The sequence below is a fragment of the Varanus komodoensis genome, unplaced genomic scaffold (assembly GCF_004798865.1).
Source record: "Varanus komodoensis strain SLA01 unplaced genomic scaffold, ASM479886v1 scaffold30, whole genome shotgun sequence".
Taxonomy (NCBI): domain Eukaryota; kingdom Metazoa; phylum Chordata; class Lepidosauria; order Squamata; family Varanidae; genus Varanus; species Varanus komodoensis.
The window spans coordinates 8,081,180-8,100,125 of NW_025335762.1; the positions used below are offsets into that span (position 1 = coordinate 8,081,180).

The 18,946-nt window shown below is 41.4% G+C and overlaps 1 protein-coding gene across 1 annotated transcript in view; it reads right to left on the minus strand.

The window, feature by feature from the left end:
• Positions 1–17,958, minus strand: part of KCNU1 (potassium calcium-activated channel subfamily U member 1) — a 79,907-nt gene extending 61,949 nt beyond the window's left edge. The window contains exons 1-12 of the mRNA XM_044437387.1: positions 17,739–17,958; positions 15,837–15,938; positions 14,671–14,732; positions 13,762–13,852; positions 11,487–11,598; positions 10,063–10,138; positions 7,904–7,979; positions 6,222–6,392; positions 3,709–3,800; positions 2,985–3,095; positions 1,476–1,581; positions 175–257 (exon numbers count right to left, since the gene is read on the minus strand). Coding sequence (XP_044293322.1) covers positions 175–257; positions 1,476–1,581; positions 2,985–3,095; positions 3,709–3,800; positions 6,222–6,392; positions 7,904–7,979; positions 10,063–10,138; positions 11,487–11,598; positions 13,762–13,852; positions 14,671–14,732; positions 15,837–15,938; positions 17,739–17,936 — 1,280 coding nt within the window. The 5' untranslated portion in view covers positions 17,937–17,958. The remainder of the gene's footprint in view (positions 1–174; positions 258–1,475; positions 1,582–2,984; positions 3,096–3,708; positions 3,801–6,221; positions 6,393–7,903; positions 7,980–10,062; positions 10,139–11,486; positions 11,599–13,761; positions 13,853–14,670; positions 14,733–15,836; positions 15,939–17,738) is intronic.
• Between the last annotated feature and the right edge of the window lie 988 nt (positions 17,959–18,946).

Genomic DNA, 18,946 nt, shown 5'->3' on the forward strand with positions numbered 1-18,946 from the left:
TCTAGATTTAGATGACCTGATCTGCCACTTCCACTGATAGAGAAATGTGTAAGGGAGCACCAAGACAGAGTTGTAACAGCGTGCTATTTCATTTCTTGGCTGGGTTTCAAGCCTTCTTATTGATTGGAAAGACAAATCCAGGGCTGGAAAACTACCTGTCAAATCTTGTCCTACCTCATGATGTTTGATGTATCCTCAATGTAAGGTTGAGCAGAACATGTGTCAGCTAAAATGAGGCATGCTTCAGCATTACCCATCTGCTTCCCAAGAAGAAGGGAAAGAGAGAGAGAGAAAGAACATTGGATGTAAGCTGGCAGTTCAATCTTATGTATATTGAGCAAGAAATAAAACTGTTTGTGTTTAAATGGTTATGAAACCAAAGAAGCCCAAACAAAATTGCAGCCTCAGACTAGCATTTTTGTGGAAACTATCACTATCATGACTAAAACCAGTTATTGTAAGCACATGCTCATTTTGATATTGACTATAAAGAGGCAAAGTGGTTGCTTTTGTTTACTTTCAGTTTCAAAATTGATTGTTTAAAATGATTTCATTCAAAAAGGAACCTGGCATCCTAACAGGCAAAACTCCACTTTGGTTCTAATAAAGTTTTGAACCTTTTGTTGCCGGCGCTGCGAAAATTTGGGGAGAAGGGATATTTGTGGGCTATGTCTGAACAGACCCCTTTTCAGCTTGCCTATGGACTCAAAAGGAGTGCAAAGTCCAGGCAAAGTACACAAAATGCCTCCAGTGCCACACACACCATCTCTCAGGGGGTCTAGGTTCTTATCACAACGCTCTGTAGTTTCTCATCCTCTTCCCATCATTGCTCCCACATGTTTGTTTAACAAGCAAAGAAGCAGAAAGCAAATAGGTAGTTGCAGTTACTGCTTCTCCTTCTCACGGCCACTACAAAGAAAGTGAACAACAGATCCAGATGTGTACAGGAGGTGCATGTATTCATCTGTATGCAGGGCCGCAAATTTGGAAAACATTATCATTCTATAACGAGAAATGCTATACATCTTACCATACATCAGAAGATTATGAATAGCTGGCTTGTGTGCTTGCCAGTTCAGCCTGCCAGGCAGGGGATAACTGTTGCTGAACTTGATCATACCTAACCGTGAGGTGGCCCTGCTCAAAGGACTTGTAGTCAACTTGAATTGGACTGTGCTATGAGAGAAGTGCACATTTTGGGGGTGTCTCCTGCCAACTTGCTGACAGCAGGAGAGAAGAGCTGCAGCTTTGCCAGGAAAATGGTCTCGCATTCCCAGCATCTTTAGACAGGGGTGAAGACCCTGGACAGCCACCACTAGTCTATGCAAGAAGTAATAAGATAGATGGACTAATGCTGCCTGATAGAATCTGATTCAGGCTTTGCCGTTCTTGTTTTGCTTCCACGGCTGAGTCAACATTATGTGAAAACCTTTCCTTAGAGTTCACTGGGGGTGGGGGCTGGGGAAGGGTCTTACCTGCACTCTCACCAGGTCATCACTCTTCATTACTGTACCTTGGAAGAAGCTGATATAAGCAGCGTAACATCTGAATATGGTTTCCAGTTCCAGGCTGGGGGGATTTCTAGACAAGGAACAGGAAAAAAAGAATGGTTCCCTCTCCTCTTCTGCCACCACTAGCACTACTTCCTCCGCATCACAAATGAAAATATTAATCAGAGGCTGCCTGTTTGCATTACCTGGAAGGGGCAGCGGGGGTGGAGGGTGAATTACCATTCTCATAAGAACTATGTTACTCGGTATGACATTGTTCCCGTGTGCATTCTGGCTCCTCCCCTGCACATGAAGCACAGCCAGGGATCTTGTCGTTGTGAAGGGTTGCCATGAGCATCCTTCCTTTCATCTCCTTTTGCATCACACCCTGGATCTCCACCCACAGGTGCCTTGTCACAAGCATCCATCCTCTGTGCCACTCTCCTTTTCAGTCCCTGAGAGCATCTCTAAACCCCATGGTTCAACCCTGTGGTGTTCCTGGACAAAGGAAAAGGTAGCAACTAGCGGTACCTTAAGGAGAAGGAAGAACATTGTCTGGGAGCCCAAGCAGCAACATCTGAACTATCTATTTGACCAGAATTTACCCACTTTGCACCTCCCATAACTGGTCAGAAACCTGAATACAATACTTCCCCTTGAGTTTAATGGTGCTCCTCTAAGCATAAATATGTTTGGATTGAACCCATAGGATTGTTTAAAGTGATGGCCCCATACAACTGCTAGTCTGAACAATTTACATGGGTCATGGAAAACAAAGGGCAACTTTAGGAAGTGTTTAGTGAAAGGCTGAGCATAGAAAGGCTTTTCTATGTGAACCATGACGGGACCTAAACATTTAGTACAGTCTAAATCATGCTACAATGCAAGGGAACTTAAAATAGTAGCAGTTCTACTAGTAATACTTCTGTTACATAAGAACTTTTCTGTGAACTGCTCAGAGAGCTTTGGCGATTGGGTGGTATATGAATGAAATAGATGAGATGAAATTTTCATCCATCACTACAGATGTTGAGGAATTTGTTCTTTCCACCTTGCAGTGAGAATGGACTCGATCCACCCTTAACTAATGTGCAGATCAAAAACTAACTAGATTTCACAATTTTCTGAATTTTGTAATGCAGTTCTGGGCTCAAAAGTGTACCAAAATGAATTTAAAGATTTCTGTGGATAGCTTACATTAAGAAATACAAATGCTTAGATAAAATACATTTCCAAATGAGTATCTTGTAAGAAAACACATTCAGAAATAGTAATTTAAATATAAACTCGCATGCAGGTTTTATTAAACATCTTTGGAATCTTGGAGAAATAGAGTGGAACAAACTTGTGGATGAACATATGCTGCTGAATTGTTCTGAAGCAGAGAAAGTGTAGTGCATCCATCCCTAGTTTCTGCTCCTAGAACCTGAGTCATATGCAATAATCATCAGTGGATATCAATCTGCTATTTCACACACAAGCGATGATACTTACTCCCCCAGAAAGATAATCTCAGTGGCAACCTCTCCTGTAGAATGGTTTAGGAAGTCCCTTAGGAAAGCAGTTACACTGTTCAGATTGATATCACCACAAACCACAATATACCTAGGAGAAAGGGGGGAAAGTGTCCATAGCTCATTTTTTTCCTTGGAAAAGGTAGCACAGGTGTAGCTCCTAGATACAAAGTTGGTGGGCGTCACAGCTAGCATGCTGTTCCAAATCCATGGGGCAAATTTGGAAGTCCCATGCTGAAATTAGGGATGTGTGAGCAATCTGATTGCTGGGGGTGAATTGGATGGATTTTCTGGACTCAGCACAGATTTCATTCTGTCAGCTCAATGCTTAAATGGACACAGTATGCAGACTTCAGTTTTTATGAAAGACCACAGAGGGAGTTTAAAAAAGCTTTATGAAAGACTACAGTTCCACACCTTGTGCAAACTTATGCAATGCTTAATACTTCCACCAGCTAATATAATTCTATTACTTCCTTGGACTGAATTTGAACCAGACACCGTATTGCGCTCTCCCCCTCCCCCATCACAGTGTGATAACCAAGTGATGCCAATTCTGATATATTAGTATTATTGATTATATTTCTGTACTACCCAACAGCCAAAGCTCTCTCAGTGGCTTATAGGAATGGAATGTTCACATTCAAAGTTATTAAAAACAAACAAGCAAAAACCAGAACTGACATGAAACTGAAACCACTCACTTTCTACCTTTCACAGCGATGTAAGAACCCTTGTAGAGCTTAGTGCTTCCAACAATGTCTACTATTTCTGGCACCAGATTTGCAAACAGTATCTAGGATAATGGAAGTACAAGTTCAGTTATTTCCCTAGGTTTACACATACTATTTACTTCTTAAGTAGGAAAGCAGGAAAGGCAGTGTCTACATGTTACAGTTTTCTGTGAACTATTCACTGTCAAAGGTACAAGCAAATCCAACTAAATGTAAAACTGTCAACATGCAGCTCTTTTCATGGGCAAAAGGTATGGAAGTTTTATATCTTCTCCCATTGCTCATGGGAAGAGGAATACATACATGCCAGATGCATATATGCCAACTTTTTCATGTAACAGCACATTATGGTTTGTTATTAGATCTCAACAGGGCTGCTGTTACATTCTGGCTACTTCAGGATGCAAGGGGGACCCAAGACTGAGCTGCAACCTCCAATAGGCCCTGAAAGAACCCTTTTGCAAGAAGTCTCATATCATATCTCTTGTTCATTCTCAGCCTCTTTCCTTTCCTGCAAAGGAGGTAGTTATGATCTTTCACTGGTATTTCAAGAAGTTGCAGGAAAATTTTCAGCACGAAGAGTTCATTGCTTCTCTTGCTGTAGGGATGGACCATCTACATTCCCCCTCATTTATCTGATTCTCATTTGTTTCCAGTCATAAGTTCTGTTCACCTTGAACTTCAAGACTGTCTACAGTCTTGAATTTGTTTCATCCCAAAGTCTGAGATTTTAAAAATATGCACACGGATATTTCATGTTGGTATTTAAAAATAATTTTATATACATTCCTGCTGATAGATGCATATTTATTTATTTATTTATTTATTAGGGTTATATTCTGCTTTTTTCTTATAACAAACTCAAAGTGGCTTCCATCATTCTCCTCCTGCTGCTCTCAATCGAATCCCCACAGCAACAACCCTGTGAGGTAGGTTGGGCTGAGAGTCTGTGACTGGCCCAAAGGCACCCAGTTGGCTCCATGGCTGAGCAGGGACTCGAACCCGGATCGTCTGAGTCCCAGTCCCATGCTCTTAACCATTACACCACACTGGCTTTCAGTATGTACTTTTTTGTATGCATGTTGCTTCATATGCATGTTTTGCCAGAGTTTTTGGTAATAATGTATGATGCTTTTATTTTTATTTTTTCCATTGCAGAAGATAGCAACATTCAGGAAAGGGAAACTCTCAAATGGTAACTGGCACTGATTTGCATTGAAAACTTTGCATAAAAGAAAATTCATATAAAAAGAAAAGCTATAGTAATGCTTCCTTCACCTCTGCTTCCCATTACTACTTCCATTACTCCTGTTTGCTGATATCTGAAAGCTGAGATGGGCGCTGCTGCTGTTTTTCTGAAATGCAGAAGTTGTTGGGAAGCAAGGGAGGAAGACGTAGTCTAGCCCTCTGGGTAGCTTTTGAGGAAGTGTGTGCAGCAAGGGACTGGGTGATACTGCAAAGATTTGGCAAACTTTTGGCATCTCACTGGACTGACAGACCAAAGGAGGCTAAACCTCATGTTCTGCTTCTTAGCTCGCTCGCTCGCTCGCTCGCTCTTTCCTTCCTTCTTTCTTTCTTTCTTTCTTTCCTTCTTTCTTTCCTTCCTTCCTTCCTTCCTTCCTTCCTTCCTTCCTTCCTTCCTTCCTTCCTTTGAGCTTTTGTGTGCAAAATATATGTAAATTCCACAACATGTGATTGAACTTCATAAAATTTGGCTTGAAACAAAACACAAAGAAAATGTAGACCTTTCTCCAGAACAATCCACTTTTTTCCTAATGAGGAGCACTGTAGTGCATTATGTTGTTTTGAATTTATTGCTTTTATATTATTTTTATTTCCTTCTTTAGGCACCATCTGGCAGTGCATGTGTGTGTGTCTGCATGTATCCCTGCTGTCTGATACAGATAGTCAAGTGACCCAGCAAGTTTTGTTTAACAGATTCAAAAAATTCACTTTAGAGTGTTAACTACCACCATGGTTAATTCTAAATAGGATTATTTCCTGAAAAGCCCTAGCTGTATTCACCTAGCTCAGGTTCACTAGGCTAATTTTATTTGTTTAATTGGTGTCATTTATTTTCAATTTTTGTATAGATTTTCCTAAAGGGACTCAGTTTGCAAAGAAATCAGATCCAAAATTGTTGGTGGTGGTTTAAAAAATACAAGAAAATTACATGCTAACAAGGAAGCCGGCCTTCAAAAATGTCAATGCATTTCATGCCCAGAACTGCATTTAAAATAGTGATCAATCCAAATAGCTAGAACTTCTTGATGGGCCTAGTCAATACATTACACTGTGAACACTTTGGATCTGTCAGCTCTGACAACTGGGAAGTCCTTAGCAATTTGCTATCACTCATCCTCCACACTAAATGAAACCAACTCTCTCACATACAGTATTCTTGAGAGGACAAAATAAATGAGTCAAGAAAAGCAGGTTTCAAAGTGCAGTTCCTTCATCCAAATCCTAACACAGTTTCTTACCAGGCCCCCAACAATGAAGAAAAGGATGAATGCACGCCCTAAGCTGGTTTTGACCACCACATCTCCATACCCAACTGTAGACATAGTCACCATGATGAGATATAAGCATTCAAAGTAAGTCAAGTTTTGGCTATTTTTCTCCTGTACCCAGGGATCTCCAGAATTCTCCATCTGCACATGAAGCAATAAAATAAAATTTAAGACAAAAATTAAGATATGCAAGTGGAATTCATAAAACAAACTCCTGGTCAAATCAAATGTATTCAGTGCTTTGCATTCTATTCATAGGCATGAGTCTAGAAAACTGGACCATCATGCTTCATTTACTAATCAATTATACCCAATAGTCTCTCAGTGGAGTGAGGGCAGTCCTAAGGATACAAGCCATTCCTAAGTGGATGCAGCTTTTACTGGCCCTAAATCCCGTCCCTGTCCATGCAATACTTGATGAGATATTGAATCTTTATCTCATCTTTCCTCTAAAGTGGCAGTAAACTCTCTTGAAGCCATTAATAAAGAGTCGGAGATATAGTTACTGGTTTTTTAAAGTGTGTGTGTGTGAGAGAGAGAGAGAGAGAGAGAGAGAGAGTGAGTGAGTGAGTGATAGGAGGGACAGGGAATACTAAAGAACTTAACTTGGCTGTGCTCTACGGACTTCAACACACCTCACTAACTCAAGAGCAGAAACTAGGTTAACTTGAACTCCCCACCCCATGACTTTCCGTTTTAAAGTGGTCTGCAGAGAAAGTTCCCTAAAATAAGACCACAGTTTAGCAAATTATATACAATACACCCCCAAATTGAGGTTGCATTTATATAGAATTCTCTGCCATCAAACAGACACATATATGTAGCCATGGCACACTTTAAAAGACCATATACTAGTTCGGCTCTCTGCAAAGTGACTTGACGTCAGTGCTGAATGGATGGGCTGGCATCTGGAGGGCCCAGCTGAGCCAGTCTGCCAGATGTTGACATGCCAAGCAGATCTTTGCATGTCTCTATGACATGGCACCGTTAACCGAGACCCCACCACAAGTATGTAACTTTACTTGAGGCCAGAAGGTGTTTGAGACCAGGAAGACAAAACCAAGCATTGTCACTGCTTCCTTGTCTGAGCTGTTCCTACCTTCTCAGTCTCCAGTCCCTCCTTGCTGCAACTCCACAGAGCAAATACTGAAGATGTTAACTTTGATAGTTCATTAATAAAAAATGAGAAACACTCATTTGTACACTATTAACATGGCTATTGCAAACTTCTTGCAATAGCAACAACAATAACAATTCTATGAATATGGTTATTATATAAGCATCTTGTTTTCAAATTTTATTGTATTTTATTGCTATTGCTATTTTGTTTTGTTTATTTAAAGTTTCTCGATGCCATCCCATTACTAAAAGTCTCTGGATGGTTTATTATTTACATAATAAACATCATTAATAATGATCCTGTCTCAAAATCTATATAGAATTGAGTCATTCCTCTATTTGGTAATACTAACTGGTAATTTTAGAAGCATCTTCTTTGGCATTGGAATGATATTTGCATTTTTGTTCTTACAAGTACTTAGACCAAAGTCAATAATAGTAATGTTAGTAATGTTAAAGGGAATCCTACTTAGTTGCTACACTACAAGACACTAGTTCTCATTGACATTTGCCTAAGGCATCCTTTTACATACCCAATGAAGAAATCCTGCAGCAGTGAGCCAGGTACTGACAAATACAGCTAGAAGCTTGGACAGCTTGATTGCAGTACTGAAAAGGCAGGGAGTGACATGGTATGAGTAATAAAACAGTGATAGATGCCAAACTCCTGTCTGTTTATGCTTCTTAGCATCTCATAGATATGCCAGCTCCCAGTTTGGCAGTATATTACTAATTTTCTGCCATTCATATTTCAACTGGAGCTGGATGTGGATTCATTTGTTCATTGTATTTTCCATCTCATTTTATAGCTCCCAAAGTGACTAATAAGTGCTAATCATAAAACATGTATAACATTTCTATTAATATTGAGGGATGCTTCCAAAATTCTCTGCATTCTAATTTCTTTCCAGATTTTGGGTTCCCAGTTCCCTGCCCCTGTAAATGAATGAATCTAGTATATTCAGGTATTCATAGAAACACCAAACAATAGAGAAGGAAGGACCATTTTGGCTATCAAGTCCAACCCCTTCCTCAGAGCAAGCATCCAGCTTAAAGCACTCCTGACAGACAGCTGTCTAGTCTTTGCTTGAATGGAACAGTTCGTTCCGTTGCTTGACTGCTCTCTCTGCTAGGCAATGTTCAGTCAAAATCTGCCTTCATGTAACTTAAGCCTATTTTCTGCCCTACAGGGTTTGACACTCTCCCAGGTGTCAACATGTAGGTTTTTGAAAAGTGCTATTACATTCTCACATCACCCGTCTCTTCTTCAGGCTAAAATGTACCTGTTCCTTCCATGTTTCCTGTAGGACTGATCCAGTCCACTGATCGTCTTTGTTACCTTTTTATCAACTTGTTCCAATTTACCTGAATCCCTCTTAAAGTGTGATGTCATCTCAGGATGAAGCATCTGAGATGAGGTTTGACCATTTCATGATAGAGTGGAACTGTTACTTCCCATGTTTTTGAAATTCCATTTCTACTGATGCAACCTAAAACAGCACCTGCCACTTCACTCTATGGACTCCCATTCAGTTACATAAACTACCCAAGCTTGGTCTTCCTCATCCTATAACCGTGTGTCTGAGTTCTTTTTCTAAACTGAAACACACACACACACTTTTGCATTTGTTCCAATTAAATTTAATGCAAATTTAACTTGGCATTCGCCCCAGTTAAAAATTCTGACCAGTTTTCTAATTTATCTAGTTTGTGTTTACATTCCTCTAAGGCAGGGGTGGGGTGGTTCAGGAACTAATTTTCAGCCCTGGATGCAAAATGCGAACCATTCTCACTAACAAGAGAATAATACAAGCCAATATGCAGAATGAAAGAATCACATTTGACCCGGGGTGGGGTGTGTGGGAGGTGGGGTTTATGGCATTTTTGCCACTGCACTGCCAAATCTTAGCACCAGAGGTGGCAGGCTCCATGTCCACAGCTGTGGGCTGGTTACCCATGCTCTAAACTATGAGCCATCCCAACCAATATTACATCTGCAGCTCTTTCTGGTTTAATGAGGAACATTGATGATTTTTTAAAAAAAGATATAGTTAGTTCTCCAGAAAGCTTGGTCCACCTAGTAGTGCTGCCCACACTTCACTTGTTTGCTAATCGGGAGCATCGTCAAATGTTCTCCTTTCCTTAAGTAAATTATTTCTTATAAAAAGCACATGTTCGTATGCAGTTTTAAAATTGTAGGATTCCATGGAAAAAAGCCATAGAAGTATGTGTGTTTCATTGTTAACAGTAAGTTCACGTTAAAATTAGTGCTGTGCCAAACTCTGTCCCCTACTATCATGAGATACTTTCTTCCACGTAAAGGGAACATTCTTTTGGGGGCAGGAAGGGGGAATGTTAAAGTCTAAGGGGCAGTGAGGAGACTGGGGCTCCAGAAGGGTCTATTCAGCTAATATGGTAGTGCCCATGCCCAAGAAGGATGGAAGGATCTCGGGCATTCTCACACCTCTGTCACATTGTTTTCATGTGATTTCTTTTCCAAGCCCCCATAACTGAATGGATAAACCCAGAAAAAATTAAACAATTGCTACAGCACCAATTAAAACAAACTCGGTGGGTTTCTCCAAAACCATATGCATTCACCCAAGCAAAAGACTTGCTTCCCAAGTAAAAACAGACTAGGCAGGAGATGGGCTGTTCATAAGAAAGATGGCAAAGTGAAAGCTTGACTTACCCACTTGTGGTGATGTGGAGGAATTGTAATATTTTGGGCAACTCCATCAATCGGAGTGCTCTCAAGAAACGCAAACCTGTGGCCAGGAAAAGAATGAAATGCATGTGAGAGAAATGTTCTACAATTCACCATATGCGCATAAACTCCTGCTATTATTAGGGTTGCAACAATTAAGCTGCCCACCTATACACTTGGTTGCCTGAGAGTAAGTTCCATTTACCTCAGTGAGGATTACTTGTGAATAGACAAATAAATTCATTAAATGCATTTGGATTGATTTTTCGAAAGTGTGTTCAGGATTAACTGAAGGCTAGGTTTCTGGAGCAGGGTTTTCCCCCACTTTTTTCATTAAATGGTACAAAATGTTGCCATGACTGTAAATGGAGGAAGTTCAGGGCGTGGAGAAGCCAAATGATGGTTGGGTATTTTGTAGTATAGTATGACTAATGTGCAATATCATTAGCTAATATTCAACTATTGAGGACAGGTTAGAAGCCAGGAAGCTTCAGCTATTAAGAAGTATAGAAATCAGATTAATAACAAAAACAAAAGCAGCAGCAACAATTTATGTATTAGAGAGCATTCCACAGGTATTTGGTATTCATCGGCTGACTCCAAGAGTCTCCCTTTGTGAACCCGTTTGTGGACCAATTTGGTGGGAGGGGGCATTGCTTGGGGAATGGGGGAGCAAATCTTATAACTGTCTGCTGGATGCTTTACTGGAAGCCATTGAGAGAGGAGAAGAGGTTTGGTGATGGCAGGTTCCACCCTTGCTCCTGAAATTTGTTGATGGGTTTTAGTCCCCTTTTCTCTCATGGCAAGCTCTCACTTGAAAGCTCTGGATTGAGTACCTTTTGGTCAGTAGTAGTTTCAATGCATCCAAAACAAAGTCCCAATATACATACACAATATGTTCATGTTCTCTACTTGATTTTTAAAAAACATATATAAATACAAAAGTGGAATTACACATAGGTAAAAAAGAAAGAAAGAAACCATTTCACAAACTCCAATAGTTACAAATTACCAGTAAAATTCTGCTTCAGCTGTACTGATGCTTCTTCAATGTATGAAGAAATCTCCAGTCTTGGTGGGGGAAAAGTTTTGTTCATTTTTATTTAGGTTTTATTGAGATTGTCAAGCTGAGATGCCCCTATTAATTCTGTGATCGCCGAAAATTCTTCCAGTCATCCACACCCTTCTAAAAAGTATACCCAGTATATTATCATGCACTCCCCCTTCATTATTAACATCAAGGGTGCACACAACTGGAGGAATTTCTAGTTCCTGCTATAAGAGCAGAAGGATCAGTCAAATGTCAAAACCTACAAGATTTTGTTTTGCATAGTGCATTAAAAATGTGAACTGAATGAGTTTTGCTCTGCCCCGTCGCTAACAATGGTATGAGTGCTGCATGGACTTACCAAGCCAGTTTCTTCCCAAGTAAAAGGAGACACAGACTGGAGTGATGGTGAAGAAATCCACAACAGAATTAAGCTCGAGCCAAAATGTCAACTTGTCACTTGCTGCCAAGAACTAGGAAAACTACACAAAATCAGATGACACAAGACCCACATCTGTCTAACTTCCCTTCTTTAACTCCCCTCCCCTCCCCTCCAACTGGTCTCTCACTCACCAATAGGTTAGCTGCATCCTGGCATTACTTTGCTGAGCACATAGCTTCTTGTCCCTTCACCAATACCACATACCTGTCCAGGTATTGATCTTTGCACAAAACATTTATATTCCTACCAGGAGACCATGGAGGCTGACGTGAACCCCCTTCTCTCCATTTTATCTTCAGAACAACTTGCAAGGTATGTTAGGTTGAGAGTCACTGACTGGTCCAATCCCATCCGATGAGTGGAGGCCAGCACTCAGATCTCCCCAGTCTTAGTCACTTGAGCCACTTCGTCACATAACTTTACCCAACACACTCTTTGAAAGAATGCTTGAAGGGAAGGTGGCTGTATTTATGGAAGCTTCCCCATTCAGATCCCATCAAGCCATCTATGCAAGGCAGTGTGGTCCTCATTCAGACCTTGCCCTGATGTACAGAGGTCAGGTGTTCGATGCTGGGTGAGCACGTGAAATGTTGAGATGGGCCAGCAGTACAGCTCCAGCCCCCCGATTGATGCATTCACCCTCCACTCAGCTATTCCACGAGCCCAACAGTTGAGATGAGAGAGGACCTGAAAGGGATGGTAGCAGGGAACCTGATAAGCACACTAAAAGTGAACTCTGTGTTGGCTCATGGTATCTTCTCAACCATAAAATGGAATCTGGAAGTTGCTTGTTATGGCAGGTTTATCCCTGACCAACTACAAGGCTTGACACAGACTTGGAACAGGGTATTTTGGCTCAAAAGCACTGCAGTCTCATTTTCAGGAATCATTTATCCCTGAACATCTGCTCAGATCATCATCAACATAGGACATATTTGAATTCTATTTCCCATTGTTACATGTATTGATGCATATTTAACATTCATTACTGTAGTTTAAACAGAAATTCAGCTTCTCCCATCATAGTAGGGAAATCTGTAACCAGGTGATCTGTGTCAGCTGCATCTGCTGTTCAGTGTGGACTAAAAATGAACAACTCCAAAGACTCAATTCCTTCTCTTTATGGTTCTTTATCTTTAAATGAGATTTGGATCGTACAGCCCAGCAAATAGAATATGCTTTCAAAAAGAGTACTGTCTTCTGACAGCCCTTCAAATGAAGGGCCGTCCTCAGTCAATTAGGACACATCTGCATACTAGCATCTCAAGAATTGGAACAGGGAAGAATATAGGTTCATTAGGACCATTTATATTTTAACATGTAGTTTAGTGAGTATTTGAGAAGGGTTTTTTGTTTTATGAGAACAAACCAAATGAATGCCTTAATACTTCAAACTTCTCTGATTTTCTTTCTTGAAAGTGAACTTCACTCCCTCATTCTCACTGTTGCACACCCAGAGATACATGCAGAAACAGGAGACATAGGTGTGGCATCTCCATGAGTAACTAGTGACGGAGCTCATTATACCCTCCTGTGCCCAGCCCTCAAGACAGATCCAGAATACAGGTCCAGTCTGTGACATGCAGTACAGAGGTGATGTGGATGGTTTCTTCCACTTATTCCACAGGTGGGGGTGTTAATTGGTGTATTCCCCTAAAGAAAAACTTTGACCCAAAAGGAAGGAAGGAAGGAAGGAAGGAAGGAAGGAAGGAAGGAAGGAAGGAAGGAAGGAAGGAAGGACAGCTACCTTCCCAATTCACTCCCTACTGCATTAGTGTTTTGCTTGTTTTCATCCTTGTAAGGTTTTTCCCATAAAGGAAGCCACCCAGAGGTGCTGTGGCACAAGTGGGCAGCGTGCAAATGTTCTAAATAAATAAATAAATTTAACACTGTGTGTTGCTCCCCTCCCCGCACTCTGGCATAATATGACGCATCCTGTCAACTCATTCTGCTGCATGTGTAGGACAGCTTCAGAAAGGAAGGTAAGCGGTTAACTGGGAGTCCTCACCTGCAGTTCGACATGACTTGATCTAGGCAAGAGCGATCACATCTGCTACTTATGTGAACTGCATCTTACTGTTGGGGGAAATGCATATTCTTGTTCCACCCTGTATCTTATTCCATTGGCTGCATGCTTGTTACCAAATAATTATCTCTTCCTCTGAGTATTTTAATTATTGCAAAGATCACTTACCCGCAAGCCAAAGTAAAGGAGGAAGAATGCATTGAAGAATAAGTCAATCATAACTGTCTGATCTTCAAAGGAGAGGCAGAACTGCTTGACGCTAGAGAGGGCAAACCAACATTTATCATTCATAGCATGGTATTACTTTTGACATCATCACTGAAATTAGCATATAGTGATGCATCAAAATAGGGATACTCATACATATGAGTGTGTGTGTATAGCTTCCGTATAGTCTGATGTGCCTGATCCTGCCTAGTCGTAGAAGCCTGGTTGAAATCTGGATGACTTAAATGATGCGAGTCACCCAGAGAGCTTTGGCTATGGGCAGTATGGAAATGTAATATACTGTAATAATAATAATAATAACAACAATAATATACATGCAGAGTAATATTGGTCAATCACAATTGAATTAAAAAGAGAGGGAATGTTACATTCTTGCACTTTGCATCATCTGGTCAAAGGATCCAGGAAGGATGTCTTTAGACAGCATGTAATTAATGGTCCGAAGATGCGGATGCTGGGCCATGATAGGCCAAAGAATGGCTACCAGCCATGATGGCTGTGATACAGCAAGTTGAAGCACGGGCAGTCTGCCTCTGGGCATCAGTTGCTGGAAATAACCACAGGAGGAGGTTATTGCCTTCCAAGTCCTGCTCATGGGCTACCTGGCAACATCTGGAAGAAGTCTACCTGGGATGCTGGATGGAATCGCTTATAAGTTCTTCTCTGAGCAGAGCATTTCCAGCAACGGTACCTTGAGTTAGTTTGTTCTTTTCTCTTGATTACTTTTGTTTAGCACCTTAGTTATTTCAATAGGAGGAAGGGATATGCCTATTTTAAACATAGCCTGCATTATTTTTAGAAACAATAAGAAAAGAGATGGCTCAAGAGAAAGGCCAGGGATTTAATTACCTGTAACAGTTGATAAAATAAATGATGAGTGATCCAATACTAAACAGGAACACCAGTATTACCTAAAATGGAAATAGATATGAACAAAAGAGAATACAACTGACACCCTAATACTAAACAGTTCATGAATCATCTTTTGCTAGCTTCTTAAAATGGCTCAAAACATGAAGCATAGTGGCACATGGTTTATATTTCTTGAGGGTGCAGCTTGCTTGCTGCAAGCAAAACTTCAGCATACAGTTAAGGTGATTTTCTTCATTAAGTTATCAGCTTTTTGATTTTGATTATTTCTGGAAATCTGGAAGAGATTAGGATGACTGCTATGACTATTTGCATCTATAGTTCACTCTTTTTTGGTCTTGTGAGGGACCCAAGGAAGCTTACACAGCTGCATTTTATCCTTACAAGAGCAGCCCAGTGAGGTAGGCTGGGCTGAGAATCAGAGACCTGCCCAGCATCACCCAGGCAAGTCGTGGCTAATTGGGGACTAAAATCCGGATTTCTCAGGTGTCCAGTCCAACACTCTACACACCACACCAAGTTCACATATCCATTGAGAATATCATCATCTCTCCTGTTGATTAGACATGAACAGTATGTTTTACCTGTGGCTTCTCTCCTTCCCTCTCTCCTTGCATTTTACCAAGTTGAATTGCTTCTCCTTTAACAACAATACAGACGTCTAACCTTTCCTTCTGCCCTCAGCAAATCAGCTAGCCCTGCCCCAGTCATTCTTCATCTTGATCGCTGCAATCACTCTCCTTGCTCTGGAGTGAAGGGTGGAGGTCCCAGCCCTCCGGAGTGGAATTTAAGGGCATGTGAGGGGGAAGAAAAGCTTCCTTCAGAGAACGATATGCTTAAAATCTGGCTGCTTTTGGAGCTCCCCTCTGCTTTTTTCACCCACCTTATTTAATTCAATGCCCTTCAGTAAACAGACACACAGATGCAAGACACAGCAATATAAACCTCGGGACTCTTCTGGCACTGCTCATGTGGAGGACTGGCATCTTTTTGGCGACATAAATACCAGTCCTTGTGTCTGAACCTCCCTAACAGAAGGCAGGACCACATCTGCTTGCAGCAAAACTTCCCTTCTGACTAGGCTGTCGTTATGGGGAGCATCTGCTGCCCACCCCTAGAGCACACCTGCACATCAACCCACTCACCAGAATACGTCCCACAGAAGTCTGAGCTGAGATCATCATCACCACCCAATCCTGGAAGCTTCTTTTCCAGTGGCTCAACATGGGGGACCTGAGGCTAACCAGCTATTAAAGGCAAAAGAAAGAAAGGATTTTCCAGGATCTGCCTTGCTGTCCTGTACTGTCAGGGGGGAAAGCGTTCACTCCCTGCACGTAATCTCATGCCAGCCTTTTGACAGGATTGCAACCGCTCAGCTTTGCTTGGGACTGCAGTTGAGCAGGGCAGCCTGCAGTCTTGGGAACAGGATGCCTTCCACTTAAAATTATATAAGCGCGGGAAGGCAATCAAGCAAAAGCGGGGAGTTAGAATAGGCAAGCAGCAAAGTCCTGCAGCAATTTCTAAGGGACAGAAGGATTCCTACACCCACTGTAGTTTGGTTTCCATGGCAGGTCTCTAGATTTTTCCTACCCTGAGCTTTAAATAATGATCAGTAAATAAAAATAAACAAATAAATAGTCAAGAAAGAACAATAAAGAACAAGTCCCAGTAATCAAGGGAGTTTTGTGCATTGGCCTCTTTCTGCTCCATTTTGATTTCTCTTGTGGTTGCTAATGCATACATTTTTTCCAGCTGGTCAGCAGGATGGTGATCTGAATGTGGGGACTTTGAATGACTTCATTTGTTCGAGGTTGATCATGGGTTTAGACTGAGGCCAGGGGGAGGGGAGCTATTCAGATAGTCTGCATCCAGAGGCTAATGGGTCTAGGTGGTTTCCAGAAGGCTTGGAGGCTTTTCCAGCTGATACAGCTGGTGTTCCTGTTAAAACCTTGTTTGATCTGGGGAAGGCAGAAATAACCTGGGTATTTGACATGATTGTTCTGCAGGACCCTCTGCAGTACAACTCCATGGTGTACTCTGGAGCTGGGAGTGATGAACAAAATAGAAGCTGGCTTAAGCTTAGATGCAGAAAAGCCCCTGTGGATGCAATGGAACGGTAGCATGTTCCTATGATGTTCTGGGACAGTGCGGGGAGCAAAGAAGCCACACTTTGCTGCCTCTGCAACATACTTCATGTCCCAACCAGCACAGCTTTCCAGCATGCTCTGGGCCCATCACATGCTGACCTTAAAGTCACTTGAATTGGCTTCCTGCATGTTCTCAAGTCCTTTCAAGCTGCTTGTTTTAACCTATAAATCTAGGCATGCTGATGGAGCATCTTTCCTGGGTTTGCTAAAATTTGTATACTATGTTTATGACAATATTGTATCTACAGCTTATAATTTTTGTAAATTGTCATTAATAGTCCAGAGATTTTCAGATACTCAGTAGTATAAAGTAAATAAAACTAAGCATACGAATTGGTATCCATCACTACATTTGTGGTAGTAGATAGCTTTCTTAGCTTAACGATGTGTTGTGCGAAATACTTCTTTTTTATTTGTCTTGTATCTTTTCACTATCAATTTATTATTTATTCATTATTTGCATTTATATACCACCCTAGTAGCCCAGAGGCTACTAGTCAGTAGTCAGCTTCACGGAGTGACACATGTTTTACTATCACAAGAGAGGGAGAAAAGTGCCCTCTTATTCCCCTTTCCACATAATGAAGATTTTTGCACGAGCCGAATTCCTCAAGCATCCCTGCCAAGGAGAAGATGATTCCAACAGGGCTTTCTCAGCTTGCACAATAAGTTAGGCTAAAGAGGGCCGTAATTCAGGGGGAGAGAATTAAACCTACCTCAAAACATTCTTGCTACCACTACCTGTCCATTAAAGCCTCCATGAGTTATGCAGTACGGAAAAGGTCTCTTCCAATCCAACTATTTGTTAGATTTTAGCTCCATTTGTAATGCTACCTAGATAATTGATATATCCAGGGAACAGAAGGCCTTCCTTCCCACCCTCTCTTGACATATATTTACCTTAAATCGGTCAGCGTATTTAAAGAAACAGTAGTACAGTATGTTCTGAAACATTCTGAACATCAAGATGAGGAGGATGCCTCCCACAAAAATGGACAGACAGGAGGTGATAAAAGCCAGTTGGACATAATTGGTACAGTGGCTTCCAAGTTCCTCTACCCAGTCATCTTCATGATGGGAAAAAGTTCTTCCCTTCATGTCTGTTTGTTCTGTTCTCCTTACTGTTCACTTGGGATGTTCTAAGAAATGACCTTCCTTTGTAGAATCTTTGTGATGTCACTGTCAAGATACAGGCTATGCTGTCATTCTGACAAAGAGCATGGATTGGAGGAAGCAAACCTCACAAACATAGGAGATGAGGAGAGGCGATTTTATCCTCAATACATACCATATTTGGGGCATAGCTCCCTTAAGGATATTCCAGAACCCCCCTTGTATTTTTAGATATTTCTCCTTTTGGAACCAAGTCGCTGTAGCAGGGGTCCACAGTCTCATACTTGGGGAGGGCAGGCAAAGCTGGAGAACATACCCAGCCCTTTAGGGTTGCCCCGAAGACCACATTCCCTTCCCCTTTGCTATCCTTTTCTTTGATGACCTATAATGTCATTTTCTACATCTGTCTCCCACTTTCCCAGGAGCAGGACTTGAGTCTCCTAAACAGAAGATTTGTGGGGGCACGAGGTGGATGCTTAAGGAAACTGTGGTCAACTCAGAATCATTACCACAATAGTGGCAATAAGGGTTGGTTGTGTCTAGAGAGTTGAAGAAGGAAGGCCAACTAGGTGCATGGACCTTCTGACGCCCAGATTTGCAGGGGGAGTCTCAAAAATGCAGGATTGATTTGTGGTGAGTCATTTTGCAAAGGGGTGCAACGTAATAGTGCCAGGTCAGGGCAGGGGTCAGGTCAGGGGAAGCAAACTGTTAATACTTCATGCATGGAACTTTAGAGATACTCCTATTTTAAAGCCAGAATGCAGGAGAGAACAAATCTGTTCAACAGTTGGGCATATCTGCTACTCTCAACCTGCTTGTCATTTTGAGAATGGTAAAATAAGATTCCCCTTTCCCACCTCCACAATTGAGCCTTATAATAGGAATGTGTGGATCAGCAGTAAACATGTTTCCCAAAGTTCTCTGAGTTCCACACACAGTTGTGGGCTTTGCTCTCTGTTTTGTTTTGTTTTCAGTTTTTCCCTCCATGTGGAAAT